Source organism: Colletotrichum tamarilloi, assembly GCF_030869305.1.
Source record: "Colletotrichum tamarilloi strain Tom-12 chromosome Unknown Scaffold_76.1, whole genome shotgun sequence".
Classification (NCBI taxonomy): domain Eukaryota; kingdom Fungi; phylum Ascomycota; class Sordariomycetes; order Glomerellales; family Glomerellaceae; genus Colletotrichum; species Colletotrichum tamarilloi.
The window spans coordinates 77,605-95,344 of NW_026849459.1; the positions used below are offsets into that span (position 1 = coordinate 77,605).

At 52.9% G+C, this 17,740-nt stretch overlaps 8 protein-coding genes across 8 annotated transcripts; 4 read left to right on the forward strand and 4 right to left on the reverse strand.

Annotated features, from left to right (window-relative positions):
- Positions 1-8: 8 nt before the first annotated feature.
- On the reverse strand, positions 9-686 carry CTAM01_12416 (uncharacterized protein; the record flags this gene model as incomplete). Its single annotated transcript, XM_060528422.1, has 1 exon — positions 9-686. A coding segment is annotated over one exon (678 nt), but the record flags the coding sequence as incomplete, so codon positions are not given.
- A 2,404-nt stretch (positions 687-3,090) lies between these two features.
- On the forward strand, positions 3,091-5,085 carry CTAM01_12417 (UV damage endonuclease UvdE; the record flags this gene model as incomplete). The annotated part of the gene is made up of 2 exons (XM_060528423.1): positions 3,091-3,708; positions 3,763-5,085. The coding sequence occupies 2 exons, from the start codon at positions 3,091-3,093 to the stop codon at positions 5,083-5,085; spliced, it is 1,941 nt and encodes a 646-aa protein (XP_060376929.1).
- Positions 5,086-6,485: 1,400 nt separating this feature from the next.
- Positions 6,486-8,515, forward strand: CTAM01_12418 (transmembrane amino acid transporter; the record flags this gene model as incomplete). The annotated part of the gene is made up of 4 exons (XM_060528424.1): positions 6,486-7,012; positions 7,068-7,139; positions 7,193-7,543; positions 7,597-8,515. The coding sequence occupies 4 exons, from the start codon at positions 6,486-6,488 to the stop codon at positions 8,513-8,515; spliced, it is 1,869 nt and encodes a 622-aa protein (XP_060376930.1).
- A 308-nt stretch (positions 8,516-8,823) lies between these two features.
- Positions 8,824-9,845, reverse strand: CTAM01_12419 (uncharacterized protein; the record flags this gene model as incomplete). The annotated part of the gene is made up of 2 exons (XM_060528425.1): positions 8,824-9,183; positions 9,249-9,845. 2 exons carry the CDS (start codon positions 9,843-9,845, stop codon positions 8,824-8,826), a joined length of 957 nt encoding a protein of 318 aa, XP_060376931.1.
- Positions 9,846-10,691: 846 nt separating this feature from the next.
- Positions 10,692-11,765, forward strand: CTAM01_12420 (GTP cyclohydrolase I; the record flags this gene model as incomplete). The annotated part of the gene is made up of 3 exons (XM_060528426.1): positions 10,692-11,028; positions 11,093-11,397; positions 11,460-11,765. 3 exons carry the CDS (start codon positions 10,692-10,694, stop codon positions 11,763-11,765), a joined length of 948 nt encoding a protein of 315 aa, XP_060376932.1.
- Positions 11,766-12,702: 937 nt separating this feature from the next.
- CTAM01_12421 (uncharacterized protein) lies at positions 12,703-13,007 on the reverse strand (the record flags this gene model as incomplete). The annotated part of the gene is made up of 2 exons (XM_060528427.1): positions 12,703-12,851; positions 12,920-13,007. 2 exons carry the CDS (start codon positions 13,005-13,007, stop codon positions 12,703-12,705), a joined length of 237 nt encoding a protein of 78 aa, XP_060376933.1.
- An 876-nt stretch (positions 13,008-13,883) lies between these two features.
- On the forward strand, positions 13,884-15,265 carry CTAM01_12422 (uncharacterized protein; the record flags this gene model as incomplete). The annotated part of the gene is made up of 3 exons (XM_060528428.1): positions 13,884-14,157; positions 14,268-14,971; positions 15,038-15,265. 3 exons carry the CDS (start codon positions 13,884-13,886, stop codon positions 15,263-15,265), a joined length of 1,206 nt encoding a protein of 401 aa, XP_060376934.1.
- A 397-nt stretch (positions 15,266-15,662) lies between these two features.
- Positions 15,663-16,352, reverse strand: CTAM01_12423 (cell wall protein; the record flags this gene model as incomplete). The annotated part of the gene is made up of 1 exon (XM_060528429.1): positions 15,663-16,352. The coding sequence occupies one exon, from the start codon at positions 16,350-16,352 to the stop codon at positions 15,663-15,665; it is 690 nt and encodes a 229-aa protein (XP_060376935.1).
- Positions 16,353-17,740: the final 1,388 nt, after the last annotated feature.

Here is a 17,740-nt window from a genome sequence, read left to right on the forward strand (position 1 = left end):
GGCATTATTCAACCAGCCAGGTATCTCGTCGCTCCAATGCGGCGCGTGAGTCTGAGGTAGGGAGCCGCCCAATCATTGGGTGCGTATGGATGGCAATCGTGCCATGATCGAGAAAGTAGATACATGGGGGCTTCGTCGGTGCAGATACCTAGGCATTTGGTTCCTCGTACGAGAGGGCTGGCAACGTCTCGAAGATTGCAGGTATTGCAGAAAAATATCGGAAACGCAAGCCAACCACGGGGGAGCCAGTAAGCGGGAGTTGGATGACATCGAGATCGCATCGTCATGGAGCCGGAGGTTTTGCTCAGCTCACGGACCAGACGGTCTGGGGGTGGCGCACGGTGAAGCTGGAGGCGCAGGGGTCGGCTGCATGGTACATTGGCTGGTAAGATGTACAGTTGATACGAGAATGCCACGATCGGATGGCTGCTTGTATTCATGATTGCCGATAGGTAATAAAACAAAGAGAATACAGTGTCGTACATATCAGCCCAGCATCGAGAGTGCCATGGGAGTCGTTGTTTTGCAGTTCTCTCAGTAAACAGCGGCGGCGATGTAGATAGACAATACGATACGGTACTGCAAAGCAAGCCGCGAGCCTCGGTGTGTATCGTTTGAGGTGGAGCCCCAAGTCCGAATGGTTGTTTTCTTGGACAAGGGAGGTGAGACTTTGGCTGGGTTCGGTGAGCTTGACTTGGGCGGAGCTAGCAAGAAGGCGCGCATTATCTGCTGGGATGATGAATTAGTGATGGAACAAGCCGAATGTGAGTGGACGACGGAGCTTGTGTTCCCTGGTGGCATTCGTATACCTTAGGTAGAGCAGACAGAGTGTGGCAGATTCCAATCACGGCTCGAATAGCTGTCTACACTGCAGCGCGTGCGGTGACATTGGTGAATAACAAAGTGAAAGTCTTTGCCTCAGCCTCTGTCTCTGGCAATGGGACGATGAGGTCATGTCCGTGAGGCTGAATACCGGCAATACTCCGCATACGCAAGATGTGTGGAGAGACTGGAGGAATTGGGTGGACTCTGCAATGTCTGCTACCGATGCGTGCCGATATAGAAGTTCAAAGTTGTGCGGCAAATCTGCAATGAAGACGGAATGTCGATGTCACAAAATGGAGAATTGTAGACGGGGAATTGGAAGCTAGCTATGCAAATTCTACCCGCTTGGCTCCGTTGACTTTCTGCTTGGTGTAACGGATGTCTCCAAATGCTTCATTCATACCTACTTTGGACTGGGGAAGGAACTAAGGTAGACCAAGATGGCTCTCACCTGCCATTGATGCAAGGTACTTACCTACCTCTAAGGTACGGACGCGACGTTGAAGAAAAGGAGGAGAGGAAGGTGCTTGCTATTTGGAATTTGGTACGATGACAAGTTCTTTCCTAAATCTAAAAGAAATTGGTTGCGCACTTGCCATGCACATGGCTCAATAGTAAGGTAAGGTGCTGACTGGTAGGTGAGGCAGAAGGAAGGCACAGTGCTCAGGAGAGGTGTCGTGGTGGTGACGTCGGGAGCTCCTGCCGTCGATTTAATCGAGGTGCGTCTGCGCTGTTGGAGGAATGACGCACGATATGTGGTCTGTGCTCTCCACACCTACCTCATAGCTCTGTATCGTCCCTTCCTCTGTTCCACATCCACGGTTGCGAACGCGCTTTTCCCTCCCGCGCTTCTTTCTTTTTCTGTTTCTTCTCCTTCTTCTTTGCATATCTACTGGGATACAGTGAGGAATCATCCTTACTCATCAGGTAAGCGCCTTCCTCATCTCTAGTCGAGCGTCGACTGTGGCGTCTCAACTGCCTCATTACTCGTGTGGCGGTTTCGCGTCCTCTCTTCAACTCGGCTGTCTTCTTTCCTGCCCGACTCTATTGATCCCACGCGTCATACCTCAAGGGGCGAGCTTCGACCCGGAATGTGGTACCGTATGGGACCTGATCCATATTTACAAGAAAATAAGAGAGAAGAAAGTAGAGTCTCGCATAGCATGGAGAGGGGAGGCATCCTCGAGATCGTGTTGCCCTAACCTTACCTCACATCGTCCCTTAGGTTCTTCTCTTCCGCCACAAACATAAAAAAACGAGAGTCAAACTAAGTGATTGGTAACACGATCGGGACCCTAAGGTACCTAAGGTAAGGTCAGGTAGAAAGCATCCGTCTTAGCTTCCTTTTCCAATTCCCATCCTTCCCGTCTATTCCCCTACCTACCCTACCTAGGTACCTACTTTAGCTCGGAGTACCTATCTCAAGCTGAGCTCAGGTAGATACTCGCCTCTATTACTAGCCTGCTCGCTTCAAGATACATGGCCGTTTGTACCTCACTCCCATCCGACGTCTGTCTCTCGAGCGCGCAGTGCTCGGTCTGTGGCCCCGTTGACCTCATCGACGTTTTCCATCTCTTCGTCTTTGCCTCTCTCTCTCCCTCTCCCGTCTCTCTCCCTCTCCTTTCTCCGCCCTCTCACACACTCTTCCTTTGCTTCACTCGGCGCGCATTGCAAGTGATTTGAGAAATCTCACTTCAACTCAGCCTCAACTCATATCAAATCACATACTCCTCTCTTGCTTAACCATACCTTACAGTCTCGTTGTCCCTGTCATCGTCTTCCTTCCCATCCTCGCCGAAGAGCATCATCCTGAACAGAGCACCCCTACTACACACACTTCATCCCTCGGGGTACCTCACTCGATTCGAAATTCGGTCACCTGCAGTTACGCCAAAGCGTCTCTACGTAATTCGCATCCATCTGACACCCGGCCATCCGCATTACCTTAGTTCCCACATGGCAAACATCCACCTTAGAGCATAACTATCCTCGGGTTCTATACTACTACGCGCTTCCGTATCCATCACCTTGCCGGGCCACTTCTCGACAGATCCGCCCGCTGCTCCCGTCATTGACTGCATGAGGAGCTTTTCTTCCGCCGCGGCCAATCATCTGTTGTATCCGCGACGACTTCTTCGTGCCACGAGCCCCCTTGTGCCGTCACTTGTCCCGCTCCTGAGCTCATCGCTCGCTTGTGTCTCCCACCCCCATCAGTACTCGCTCAGCCGACCATTTATATTACTTAACTGCTGCCCATACATCACCATGGCCGCACAGAAGCGAAAGAAGTCCGGTATAACAAATGGACAACCTACTACCACCGAGGCTGCAAACCCTGTCCCCGACACTCCGGCTCCGCGCCGATCCGCCAGAAACATCAGCGACGTGAAAACAGTCACCAAGCCCGGCGCCGCCATGAGTCCCACCGAGGCCGATCTTGCAAAAGACCAACCACCGGCTAAGCGCCGCCAGATTAGCCGCAAGAAGGCCGAGTCTGAGAATGGCGTGCGCCGTGCCATAAGAGAGCTCACTGAGATGGAGAACCGTCTACAGAATTCCACCAGGAACCAGCGTCTTGCCATCGAGACGAGCCATGTCCCGCCTGGTTCAACCAAGCCTCACTCAGACAAAAACGCATATAAACCTCACTTGGCAGTCCATCCGTCAGATCCAGAGAAGCTCGCCCGGATGGCTGAAGAGGAGCGATCCGGTACCCCCAATTTGGATGCCGCCCCAATCGAAGGTCCGGACGGGGAAGGCGCTGTCGGTGACGTCGAGGACGACAAGATGCGCCTCGAGAACGCTCCGGAGAGAGGTGCTGGACGAGAGCCGCCTGTAAACAGCAGCTACCTGCCTCTCCCATGGACTGGAAGGCTGGGTTACGTATGATCTTTCCCACATCCTAGCTTTCGTTGTCGTTGACTAATACTGGAGCAGGCCTGTCTCAATACCTATCTCCGCGCCGCAAATCCACCCGTCTTCAGTTCAAGAACTTGCCGCATAGCCTCCATATTACAACATCGTCACCCGCTTGCTGATCCATCTCAGCCTGAACACCCTACTAAGAATCGTCCTGACGAAAACCAGCCGGCCGATATCAAACGCGGTCAGAAGTATGTCGAGGAACTGGGCTTGGCCAATGCTCGGGATATTGTGAAAATGCTTCGCTGGAACGACAAGTACGGCATCAAGTTCATGCGACTCAGCTCAGAAATGTTTCCGTTTGCTAGCCATGAAGAATACGGCTACCGCCTCACCCCGTTCGCTGCGGAGCCTCTTGCAGAAGCCGGAAAAGTCGCTGCACAACTAGGCCACAGACTGACGACGCACCCTGGCCAGTTTACTCAGCTCGGCTCACCACGCAAAGAAGTCATCACAGCCGCAATTCGCGATCTTGAATATCACGATGAGTTGCTCGGCCTTCTCCGTCTTCCGGAGCAGCAAAATAGGGACGCCATCATGATATTGCATATGGGTGGCACTTACGGCGACAAGGCATCTACGCTGGATCGATTCCGTGCCAACTATGCTAAGCTGTCACAGTCTATCAAGAACCGACTTGTCCTCGAGAACGACGATGTTGCCTGGTCTGTCCATGACCTACTACCTATCTGCGAGGAGTTGAACATCCCAATGGTTCTGGACTTCCATCACCACAACATCATTTTCGACGCAAGCCAATTGCGTGAGGGTACCGAGGATATTACGAAGATCTACGATAGGATCAGTGCTACATGGACGCGCAAGAACATCAAGCAAAAGATGCACTATAGCGAATCATGTCCGAGCGCTACCACACCCCGGGACCGAAGAAAACACTCTCCGCGAGTGCGCACTCTTCCACCGTGCACTCCTGACGCAGATCTCATGATCGAGGCCAAAGATAAGGAGCAGGCTGTCTTTGAACTCATGCGAACATTCAGGCTTCCGGGATGGGACTTATTCAACAACGTGGTGCCACACGAGCGACTGGATGAAATCCGACCGAACAAGGCGGTCGCCAAGAAGGATGGCAAAAAGAAGCCTAAGAAATCCAAGAAGAAGAAGGATGATGACGACGAAGACGAGGAACCAGAGGAACCTGAATCCGTTCCTGTAGAAGAGAAAATCATAGCCCCTGAGGATTTCGGCATGGGTGGACCGCAACATAGGGTGTATTGGCCTGAGGGTATGGAGGAATGGTTGAGGCCCAAGAAGCGGGAGGTCAAGAAAGCAAAATCAACGCAAATCAAAGAGGAGATCAAGAAGGAAGATGATTAATGCCGTAACCTTATGGCATGACGACTGGAGGGGTTCACCATGTACAATCTGTATAAAGACAAGGCTGACGCATCATCATCGAGACATCCGTCCACATAGCAGAAATGAAGTTTGAATCATAATGTCAACGAAGATAAGAGACATCCTCAATCATACCAGCCATGAATGATAACAGAAAGTAATAAGATCTATGCGATGATGTGGTTATGTCTTTGATGTGGTCAATCATGAAGGGCACCCCTCGGCTTGTATTGGCAAAGGAGGTCCTGAGACCACCCCTTCCGACATTGGTAGAGTACAAAGCATGGATGATAATTGGACACACGTTTGCATCCGTCAAGGAATTCAATAATAATTGTATAGTCAAAGTCGATGATGCATACGACATCGATTGGTAGAATCATCGGCCCGTCGTTATCGGCGAGCTTCTAAGCGACCTACCTCGACGTTGGATTTGTAGACCATGGAGATAGATGCCCTTTGAAAATTATCCACCCATCGCACGCATATATCAATTGGGACCATGATGAGGTGGAAGTGTTTCCAATGAAAGATGTGAGCACGTAGGGCCCATGAGACTTGGCTGCATAACAACGCAACCAATCTGCGTGTTCTCATATACCTGCCATCGAGAACGTCATTGATATCGACAACTGCCGAATACCCACCCCCTCAGCTCATCACAATCGTGACAATTCTCCAGCAGTCGCTAGAACTCTTCACATATTTGATAAGTCTTGATCCCATCGTGGATTAGAAGACGGATCAATTGAGCCGAGTCACCCCACAACTGACACCTTCAGGCTTCGAGAAGGGGGCTGAGAAAAAAGTCAATTACCATATGATTGTGATAGTCACGCGGGATAAATTGACAGCCAACAGTCCCCTGGCACTGTAGTCATCAAATCACCTTTGCCGACTGCCCGTCTGTCGTCAATTCGCGCCAAGGAGGGTTGCAACGACTTTTCCTTATCAGGGTTACAGCAGGCCCGGGGGGTTGAGAAAGCTTAGCTCGGGAGGAGATAGGATGGCGAGAGGGGAAGGGGGATTATCCTTGAACGGCTCCAATCTGTTCCGGAAGATTGACAGAGACATGAGGCATATCGAGGGGGTTCAGGGTATCTGACCTCTGGCTGAGTTGAAGTGATACCATGAAATGTCACTCTCCCTACCTACGCGACTGTGGTATCGGCGGCGACAGTTGGACTGGCCGATATCAGAACTGCTACGTTACGATCAATTGAACTCATAAGAAACCCTCTCCCCATCTTCAACTTGAACTAATGAGCCTTGATAAAGTGTGGTCTATCAAACATCTCCTTCCCCGACATCAGTGCCTCCTTGACCCCCATCGCGCCTGAAGTCGTCCCAACCCTGAAACACGATAAACCACACAAACAATGTCTGCCCATCACACTACACCCGCACCCACAGACGACATCCAGAAAGCTCAAAACAAACCACAGCCCCTCCTCGACCAAACCCCATCCCGCCAAGATGGACAAACCTTTTACACCATGGAGCCGCCGGCGGTGATCCTGCACGACCCCAACGTGACGTTTGAAGAGTACCTCTACTGGGCCGAAGTCACGCGTGCCGAGGAGAAGCTGGCAAACGAGCGGTATCTACACTCTCGAGGACCCTTGACGCTCAAGAGTGTTGTGAAAGATCGGTTCAGGAAGGGTGATGAGCATGTAAGGTTCCAGGGGGGCAGCGAGGGCAGTGGAAATGAGGATGTCGGTGCTGGTGTTGGAGAGAAGCAGAACGGGATTGGAAGCGATAAGGCTTTGCAATCTGCGGAGAGCAGGGACGGCGGTGTCGTTACGCTCGAGGAGTGGAAGACAGCGAGTAGGGCGGTGAGGACTGCTGGTTGGGGCGCCGTGTTCTACCTCATCACCACGGATATCCTTGGGCCATTTTCTACGCCGTAGGTTCACCTACTCTCAAACCTTGACTGAAGCGTAACTAACACGAGGAACCAGATGGGCCTTTGCTCAGATGGGTTACGGCCCTGGCATCGCGCTCTACACTGTCTTCGGCGTCATGTCGTTGTAGTAAGTCTCCCAAAGACCACCCTCTTGGACAACAAGTGACTGACCAATTCAAGCTCCGGCTGGATCCTCTACAAAGCTTTCCTCGGCCTCGACTCGGACAGATACCCCCTCAAAGGCTACGGTGACCTTTACTTCCGCGTCTTTGGCGCCAAGGCAAGGCACGCCATCAACTTGGCCCAAGGGCTCCAGCTAATGTTGTTTGTGGCCGTCCTGATCCTCGCGAACGGGCAGTCCATCTCGCAGATCAGCAAGGGCCCCAACGGCAATGCGGGAATCTGCTTCGTAGCTTGTCTTGTCATCTTCATGGCGGCCGGGTTCATCTTGGGCCAGATTCGGACGCTGCAGCGGTTTTCGTGGATTGCAAACTTGGCCGTGTGGGTGAATCTACTCATCATTTTCATCTGGTAAGTCTTGGAATGGTCTTCGGTTCGGGTTGATGTTGACCAAAGACAACCAGCATGGGCGTCGTGGCACACTCCCCTCCCAACTTCGCCGCGACCCAGGCCTCCTTCGGCGACACCTTCGGACCCGGACCCGTCATCACCTACGCCGGCACGCCCCCGCCCGGCATGGCTTCGGGCGGTTCCGGCTTCCTGGGCTCCATGAACGGGCTCAACCAAGCCGTCTACTCGTACGGCGGCTGTCTCATCTTCGCGGCCTTCATGGCGGAGATGCGGCACCCCATGGACTTTTGGAAGGCCCTTCTCTGCGGTGAGGTCTTTATTTACGTGTGCTACCTTGTCTTCGGGTTGTACGTGTACTCCTTCCAGGGCCAGTACGCCTTCAACCCCGCCATGCAGAGTCTATCGCCGTACTGGTGGCAGACGGCGACCAACATTCTGGGCCTGGTGACGGGTTTGATCGCGGCCGGGTTGTATGGGAATATCGGCATGAAGGTTCTTTACGTTGAGCTGCTGCAGGAGATCTTTGGGGCGCCGCCGTTGACCGAGTCTGCGGGCAAGATGCTGTGGGCGGCGGTGATACCCGTGTACTGGGCTCTCGCCTTCATCATCGGCGCCGCTGTGCCGCAATTCTCGCTGGTATCTGGGTTCATTGGGGCGCTGTTCATCCTTAGCTTCACATACACTCTGCCGGCGCTGCTGGGCCTCGGGTATTGGATTCGGAAGGATGCAATGGTGCCGGAACAGGAAATGTTTGACCCAACCACTGGTAGGTATGCGTATGTCGACAGTGGATTTCAGCGATACCGGCGGGGGTTCATGAAGAGACCTCTCTTCAATGTTTGGAATATCGTCTACATGCTGGGAGGGCTTGTCACGACGGCGTTGGGCATGTACTCGTCGATTGAAGGGTTGATTGCGGCGTTCAATGGCAAATCCCAGGCTACGAGCTTTGGGTGCGGAAGTCCAGTCTAGGTAATTTAGGCTGCCCTGGGAATGACGCTTTGTGAGAGCTCCTCAGTTGCTGCTGGATAGGGAGTGTACAGCTTACTTACTTAGTAATGTACTATTTTGTGAATTTGCACTAGTCCATGATACTTTAATTCACTTAATCATGATTCTCATATTAGAATACTGTATTCATTATGACAGCCCTGAGCCATCGAAGTTAAAGCTAACTGTTTGTTAGACTGGGTATCATGTAAGTAGGCTCCCAAGCTTCTCCGTTGCCTTCCGCGCCCCCGCCATCCCGTCATGTCACAAATGGAATCTCTGCCATGGCATTACCGGAAAACTCGTCGTCCACCAGTTCGCACAGGGAATCTCTCCACGCCGCTGCTCTGCTGCTCATGCCACAAGCCTTGAATTCCCACCCAGCCTCCATCTCCCGATAGCTTGTAACGTCGCCATGCCTCGCGGAGATGGTCTGGTCGCAAGGGGCCTCTTCTGTCTTCTGTCTGCGTCGCGTCGTCTTTGGGCGGCGGCGTGGGTACGTCTGCCTGCTTTTCGCCAGTCCCTTTGATCCATTCTCCTTGCACATCTCGAGCTCTCTCGATGAGCTCGCCGATGAAAAGCTTCGATACTGACTTGACGGCGAGAGCGACGTTCGGTGGGACGGATTGCGATACTGTCGCATTGACGACCTATGTGGTACTTTGGTCAGTACAATGGCATAGCGCCAGCCGGCAACCGGGTTGAGGAATCTTACCCTCTTGACTACGGACTCTGTGAGTTTGGCCGCACGCCAGAGTTCGTAGCGATCGTACTGTTCTGGGTCAAAGGACTCGACGAGCATGGCACGGAGTCTTATCTCCTCTTGCTTCTGCTCCTGCGTCCTGACTGTAGAATCCACCAGCGCCATGCGCATATCGTTATCGTCTTCATCATCATTGGCGCCTTCCTCCTGTGCGTCGCCTCCAGCGCCTGCGCCGCTGACAGTTGTAGGTGCGCGTCCGCCTACAAGAGAGGGCGTTTGTTCTCTGGTCTCAACGTTGGTCTGGTTCTTGGGCTTCCTGCCGCGCTTCTTCTTAGGAGGCGCACTGACTTGGCTGCCGCTGACGACGCTAGCGTTGTCGGCCGAGGGTGAACGTGGAAATGGTGAGCCGGCTTCGGGTGGGAAAGAAGTCTGACGAAGGGGGTGGGCGGCTGCGGAGGTGACGGAGAGTGTCGAGGCCTTTCGGCGCTTGGCAGATCCGGGAGGGGCGCCATCTGATGCTCGCTTCTTGTTCGACATGGGGAGCTGCGCGGGTGACGGATACGGTGGTGAGTGTGCGGTTGGAGAGTACGCATATGGAGGGGAAGCCATCGCGAAGGCTTCTTTCTAGGTGAATCGCAAGAGGAGTGGTGAGCGCCGGCAAGCGCAGTTGTGATATCGAAGCGAGGGCGGGCGCCTGTCGGAAGAGTCGAGAATAGGATGTGGTCGAGGGAGGTGTCGGTAGGGGAGTCGTCACGTTTGCTTGGGTTCAAATCTGGTGGAAGTCGGCAATGTCGTCGAATATCATGTCCAGCTTAAAGCCTTGAGTGTAAAGGCGCGTTGCGGTCGATGGATCTGGAAAGAGTGGAGCACACGGTCCCGGATGACTAAGGTCGAGTGTTTCCTGAGTTTCCCCGGACAGCTGTCACATGACCGTAGCCAGTCCTCGGCAGTGTCAAGGTTGGAGCTACACTGAGGTAAGGTAGATCGTGCACGGCAGGCTAGAAACAAACGGGCGGATGTTTGAGCGAGGTTCCACTGAAGGCACGTACCACCCGGAATGGACCCTTGCGTCAGACGGGAATCGGAGAAGTGGATACCTGAGGTAACTAGCCATTTTTCGCAGTACCAAGCTTACACTGCAGCGAGCGCTGAACGTGGCTGGCCGCTGCACCGGTGACTGGCAGAAATGCACTGCTGCAGCACGTTGCAATCCTGAATCCTGGGGGAGGTACCTCTGAAGTCGCGCTAGACCACCCGATAAGATAACGCCGGCCGTAACCGAATTTTCTGCTCCGATTTCCCTCCAGAGTCTCGAATGAGCGCAGCGGGGGCCGCCTGTGTACGGACTTTTGTTCATTTGGAGCACCCAAATGTTCCCGTTCTTCCACCTTCATAACCACAACCACCGACCTTGACAACCAATTCCCTCTCCTCTCCTCGGATCCAGACATCACAATGACCCAATCAGAGGGCGCAGCCGTCAAAGAAAGGAAGAGAAGCCGGAGCAGGCACCAGAATGGCCACCACAGCGCTTCAAGCGACGGGAGTGAAGCCGAGACCGCGAGCCAGTCAAGCAAGCGAAGCAGCAGGAAGCGCAAGGGCGACGACGATGCCAAAGTCAACGGCAACCACTCCAAGAAGCAGCGCCGCCCAAGCCTGAGCCAGCCTGCGCGCGATCCCCGTGATACCACCACATCCAAGTCCAAGAAGAAGTCGTCCAAGCCCAAATCCGAGGGCGTCGTAACGAGGTCACCGAGCCCGGTGATCGACTTTGACGGCCTGAGTCGCCCGAGTAAGAGTCACGCCATTCCCGACCCCGCGCAACCCCAATTGACTAATGCGCAATGTCTTTACAGGCCTCGGAACCCGTGAACGTCTCGATGAGTCCCCCGAGCAGGCTGCCGTTCGTCTCGAAAAGATGAAGGGCGCCGTCCGCACCATCCTCGAATGCGTCGGCGAAGACCCCGACCGCCCCGGCATCCTCGACACCCCGAGACGCTACGCCGAGGCCATGCTCTTCCTCACCCGCGGCTACCAGCAGAACGTAAAGGACATTGTCAACAATGCCATCTTCCAAGAAGGCCACAACGAGATGGTCATTGTCAAGGACATTGAGATCTTTAGCATGTGCGAGCACCACCTCGTTCCGTTTACCGGCAAGGTTTGTAGACCCCGATATTCGCCCATTGACAATTGCGACCCCCGGCTTACAAGTGTCTGCAGATGCATATTGCCTACATTCCCAAGAACCAGGTCATTGGCCTGTCGAAGCTGCCCCGTATTGCCGAAATGTTCAGCAGACGTTTCCAGATTCAGGAGCGCCTGACGAAGGAGGTTGCCTACGCCATCATGGAGATTTTGAAGCCCCAGGGCGTCGCCGTTGTGATGGAGTCCAGTCACTTGTGCATGGTCATGCGCGGCGTGCAGAAGACGACGGCTAGCACGATAACTAGCTGCGTGCTCGGTGCCTTCGAGAAGAAGGAGAAGACCCGGAACGAGTTCCTCAGTCTGGTGGGGTTGAAGACATAGACGGGCATGCTGCGCAGAGGCACTCTGAGACATTACTCGAAAGGAACATCTTCCGAGCGGCAATGATCCCGTCTGATATTTTGTTCTACATATTCTCGGCGTTTGGTTCACACGGGCATGCATCACGAATTGGAAAGACCATGTTTAACACTGGGTCAAGCATTGGCGATTATTGGGGGGGTAGATTTCATGAGAAGGGAGCTCAACGCTCGTTCTGGACTAAAAGAATTTTTCAAAGCGCAAAATACAACACATACATTGCTGGCTGCGGGCTGGCTAGATTGCTCGTTGTCCAGCCAAGGGTTATTCAAGCCTGCCTACCACGCCTACCTACGTACTATGTACATCCACCGTATCCTCACGCCTACCGGCATAGTAGTCCGTCATCGTGCTCTGGCGCCTAAGCGGTGAGACGTCTCCCTGCATTGATATGCGCTGCAAGGGAGCGCAAGCTATGCCGCCATGGAGGGGCAGTGAAACAAGGCCAATTGGCATTGACTCGGAAGCGAGTCGAGTTGGGGAACAGTGTCGCTGAGGGAAGGAAGCAAAAGCAAAAGTGGACACCGCACATACCACCACCCACCCACAAACCTCTTGGGGAAGGCATCGTCAACACAACACAACACAGCAAAAGCCAAAAGATGAGAGGCTATCTTCCCTTCCAGAATCGAACTAGAGACCTTTCGATAACAATGGAACCATTACAGTCGAACGTGATCAGTGGCCCAGAGATGGGACCTGCTCGGTGAGATGTTCGAAGCCGCCAAACAATGGTCTAAGAATGGAGATCCAGCGACTCCACCAGTTCCACAACCATCGGCATCTCGCTGGCAAGTGGGTAGTAGGATAAGAGGCCAGGCAACACACAAGTCAACTTCGTTCTTAATATCGCCAGTATCATTAGAACTACTATAACCCACTTCTTCAAGAGCATTCTTTAGTGAATATTTGAAAGATGAGAAGTAAGAAAGGCGACAAGGATAACAATTAGAGCAATGATAGTTACAAGTATAACAGAGATAACAAGAGTAATAAAGGCCAGAAAGGTAGAAAAGTTACATATGATTGGGAAAGAATGAATGATTACTACCGAGGCAAGGTATTCAACGGTAAAATACTTACTATTTCAAGTCTCTCAAGGCCAAACCTGACACGGATGAGGACACTATCACCAAGAAGACCGAGAAACCAGACCAAGAGTTGTATAAGCTGAACAGCAGTTCCCGAGCAACCAACATCCATCACGGAAATGGATACCAAACTGACAGCAGAGAGTAAGTAGACCAGCAAAGAGAAATAGTGGTGTTCAACTAGTTGCTTCCACCCGGCTAAAGCGCACGTTTCTGAACCTCATCAAGCAGCAAGATAGAGACAACATTCCTCTCAACTCGGACAACTCTTAGGCCTTGGATTGATGTCATCTGGCAATGTGTTTCGAAATCAAGCTGCACGTATCGCAATAAGCATACTCAATATAAACTGTCCACTTTCCCCGGGTTGAGGGCAAGATAGGGGTTCGAGGCAGAAGATTGATAACAGTCTCTTTAGTCAAAGTGAGGTGAGAGTTGCTTGTCGAGTAGAGACTGTAGCCCATTTACCCCCCCCCCCCCTCTTCTCTCACTCAAGGTGAGTTGTGGGGTAGTCTCTTCCTCGAATAGTGTAGATTAGTCTTCAGCTCCTGCCCAGGGAAGGCTCAAAGATATACATTTAATACTTGAATCTTCTCTCTTTCTTATCCTTCTTCATCTTCCTCTCTTCACAATCTACCCACAGAAGGAGTCTGGTGTCAACGGGCCCCTTCCAGCCTCAAACACCCAATAACTGGCAGGAAAGCACTCCAAGGTATGTTTTCCATTTCCCTTTTCTTTTCAATACATCCTACTAAATTCAAGAGTGGAGATATCTTGTCATTTCCACACCCTCACGAGTTCATCAATCCTCTCCGCGCCTGAGAAGCTCAGCTCCTTCAGCTTTACCTACTTCCACACCAACAGACCCGTTGTCCCCAGTAATTGTTCATCAAAAATACACGTAAGTACCATATTTATAAGGCGTGCTCGGTGCACTGACGAACCCAAGACTCAGGAACCCCATCCTCACTTCTTCGACACCCTCAACATGACTGACGCCAACACAAGGGGCCCGTCCTCTCTGGACGGCACACCATGTCTGCCCCTGCAGGAAAGCGAGCCACGCGCCAGCATTGTCGAAACCCCCTCAAGGCAGGTTCTCAATGGATCGCATGTTGCCAGAGAACGTCCATGGAGCAGAGGTATTCTTCCGGACGACTTTCTCGAGTATCAACGGCAATTAAAGCTACGGCTTTGCAAAGCGCACGAAGCCGGTGTACAGTGGAACGACATTCACTTCATGCTGAGTGGTGCCTTCCTTCGTGGGAGGGAATTGATCCAGCGGATCTGAAGCCGGGCGAAGGGACAACTTTGTGGAAGTGGTCGGGTAATGGCAAAGTCTCGCACGATTCTAACAAGGAATCCAAAACAGTAGCCGACCAGCATATCAAGGCACTGAAGGAGCTCTTCCATAAGGAGCTGTCGGGTGACAACCGATACCACGAATCTCTGACCAAGCTGAAGCTGAAGTATTTGGCAGAAATGCTAGATGGATACCCTGTCGCCAAGCAAGACTTCGAGGATGCCATACAACCAGTTAGGGAGGCCATAGATGTCTGGCACGAGATCTTTGCGAAGATGGGAGAAAAATCGGTGCCAATTGCAGAAGCAGATCTTGTCTCTGATTTTGGCAATCCCATCAGCCCCTTCCTTGGTCTACCAGCAGACTCCACGACGTGGGTAGACTTTTTGAGAAAGTTGATTGGACTGAAGGAATGGGATTTCATCCAAAAAGTCACGAGTATCCAAGTTTATGGGGTTGGGAAATTGGGGCTGCTGTCAAAGACTGATCTTGATGAGGCACTCCTCGTGGTCAAGAACCAAGCCCACTTCCGATACCTCATGTGGGCGGAAAAGCTCATCAAGTCCTACGAGGGCGATGAATCTAACCTTATGAACACAGGGAATCGACGCAAGGTCGATGAAAAGCCCCCCAACGCCGAGTTTGAGAAGGGTGAGGACATCACTACCGAGAAGCCAACTCCAAAGCAACCGATTGTAGACAAGTCCCACAACGACGACCGCGAGAATGAGGATATCGCCGCCTTTGAAGCAAGTCTCTTGGAACCCCTCGAGGTTGATGACGATTATGAGGATCTCTCATGATTGAACTTCATATTGAGCGATTCTAATTATCAGGAGTATCTTCGCATCGTGGCCGAGCAGTCAAAGGAGAGCGAGAGCGAACCCACCGCTTCACAGAGCAATCCACAGAATGACGAGGCCGATGACGAGATGATTATCGATGAGGAGGCACTGAACGATATGTTTTCAGGTTGGATCGGGCACATGCACATCGCCAGAAGTCTTGACGAGGTGGAAGATGAGGAGGAGGACGGTAACGAGGAGGCAAGTTGGTTCATAGAGTGAGCAACGGCACCAACCAACAAGTAGTAGATAGTCTGCGATCCTCAGATGGGGACAAAGGTTCAGGGTTATACAGCAAATTTTTCACGCCTCAACGCGTGCATTGAGCCTAACCCATACACGTAAACCGCCGACGTGATTTAGCTACCGCAGTCCACATGACACTCTATAATAGTCAGCCTATCAGCAACGTAGGAGGTAAGGTAGACGTCAGCGTACACTTAATGTGCAAAGAAGCAGGCTTCGCATTGTCTACCTGAGCCCGTATGATATAACTCTCGGCATGCCTATAAGAAAGGAAAAAGGCCATCATAGACAAAGTTTTGAAATCTCCCATATATCCTCCGCTGATCTTCGGTCCAAACCCCAAACTCCGATCCCATCTCCACGCCAAACCCGCTTACAGCAACATGACAGCAAACGCCGCCGCGGCGATAGAGCCGAGGCCGACGGAGAGGGTAGCAGCGCCAGCCTTGGCGGGGGAGGAAGTCTTGGGTGTACCGTTGTTGGAGGTTCCGTTGCCGCCGCCACCCATGCCGTTTGCGTTGGTGCAGTTGCCTGCGGCGAATGACTGCTGGGTTGATGAGAGTGTTGTGGCGAAGCTGCCGGCAAGTTGGCTGGCGACGGACTGAACACTCTGAGGAACCTTTGTGACGACGGTATCGATGAGCTTCTTGGCGCCATCGCCAACGGAGCCGACTTGTGAGGAGATGATACCGCAAAGGCTGGCCTTCTCGAATTCGGGCTTCTTCTTCTCGAGGTTCTTGGTAAGGGCGTTGCCGTCGCTCTGAAGTCCAGAGACAAACTGCTGGAGCTGGAGGGCCTCGTTGAGGGTGATCTCGCTCGTGCCCATAACCTGCTGGGTTCCCTGGTTGAGGGTGTTGGTGAAGGCGCCAGCAGCACCGGCGAGGCCGCTGAGGTCGCCGTTGAAGCCCTCCACAGCCTTATTGAGGTCCTTCAGTGAGTTGCCGACTTGTTGGATGACGCCCTGAATGGTGGCCAAGTCACGCTCGGCGACGACCTTGGTGGGGGGCTCGGCGAAGACGCCCATAGCCAGAGTGAGGAGAGTGATCTCGGTAGTGAACTTCATCTTGTCGGTCGAGGATACCGTGGGTTGTGAATGTAGTTGGTGTTGATGGTGATGATCTTCCGGAGATTCAAGTGTATAGCGTACGGAGGGTATATCGACGTGTTTGGCCAGCAAGCATGAGAGAACTGGAAGACAAGTGAGGGAAGAAGGATCTCGGAGGCTTATAGACTGGCACAGACTAGATCAGACCCTCACATACGGGAGGGGCAAAACAACCTTCGCACAGACAGTAACATTATATGAAATCTCAGCTCATCGACTTCCCAAAAGCGTAATCCGTCTCACAAGTTACTCACGGTTCACCCCCGTACCTATTTGCCCACCTTCGTACGGTTTGGGGGAGTGGGAGGTAGAGGAGGGGGCGAGAGGCCCGAGGAAGAAGATTCGACTCGACGCTTCTTCTGGCCCTCCATCACGTCTTCCTCGACCGGGGCATGCCTCTGGCCATTATTCGCATTGACTGCTGTCTTTGTACTTGACGTCAATGCATGGATCAGGAAGAGTACCTGGCACGGCAGGACTCCTCAGATTCGAGGCAGGATGGGATATGAATGACTTTGTTCGGCCACTCGCATCGCGCGAATCGGCGTGACCCGCATCCCATTGCCGATGGATGAACCTTTGAGGCTGATCGTCGACATGGGGGATGTCATCCTTGTTTAAGGTCCGGCGCTTATTTCACACAAGCTCGACGGGTAGCCCGCAAATTCGACCCGTACTTGCGGGTTCGGGCAATATTGACGATGTATCTGGCCTTCCTTCGAGCCTCACTTTCTCGATGGTGGAGGCTGTGCACTACCTTAAACCCTCGAGCTCTCTATGCGTTGCTCGACTGATATTTGAGGCGCGGGGCTCCGTCTTCTCTTCGACATTCTCAGCAGCCAAGCCTCTTCGAATTGCCCCTCAGCCAAACAACCAACACCACCACCGGGCGGCGGAGCTATTTTAAAACAAAGATATAAAACGGATTCGTCCCCGAAGCTGGGGTGTTAAACACTCTCCAGCCCATGAGCCTCCCCCTTCCAAGCACAGCCTGACACGACGTCGCTCGCCGAAGTGAAACGTGAAACGTGCGGACGGATCCCTGCTCAACTCTCTTCCCGCGCTGGCGGATCTGGCGATCCCCCACGGCACCACTACCAAAGAAGACAACCCTCTCGCTTGTGAACTTCCGACTTGCTTCGCTGCGGAGTCCTCTCCAGGCCTCTGATAGGGAAAAGCTCTTCGAGAAGTCAACCGGGGGTTGTTGGGATCATCCAGGCCAGCCGTCGCAGGATTTGTTAACGAGAGCGGGATACGCCGGCAGAGGTCAGACCGCTCGTCGGTGCGAGCTTGATTCTTCCTCGGTCGGCCGGCCATCTGCCTTGTGTGTGAAGGGTCTCTTCAAG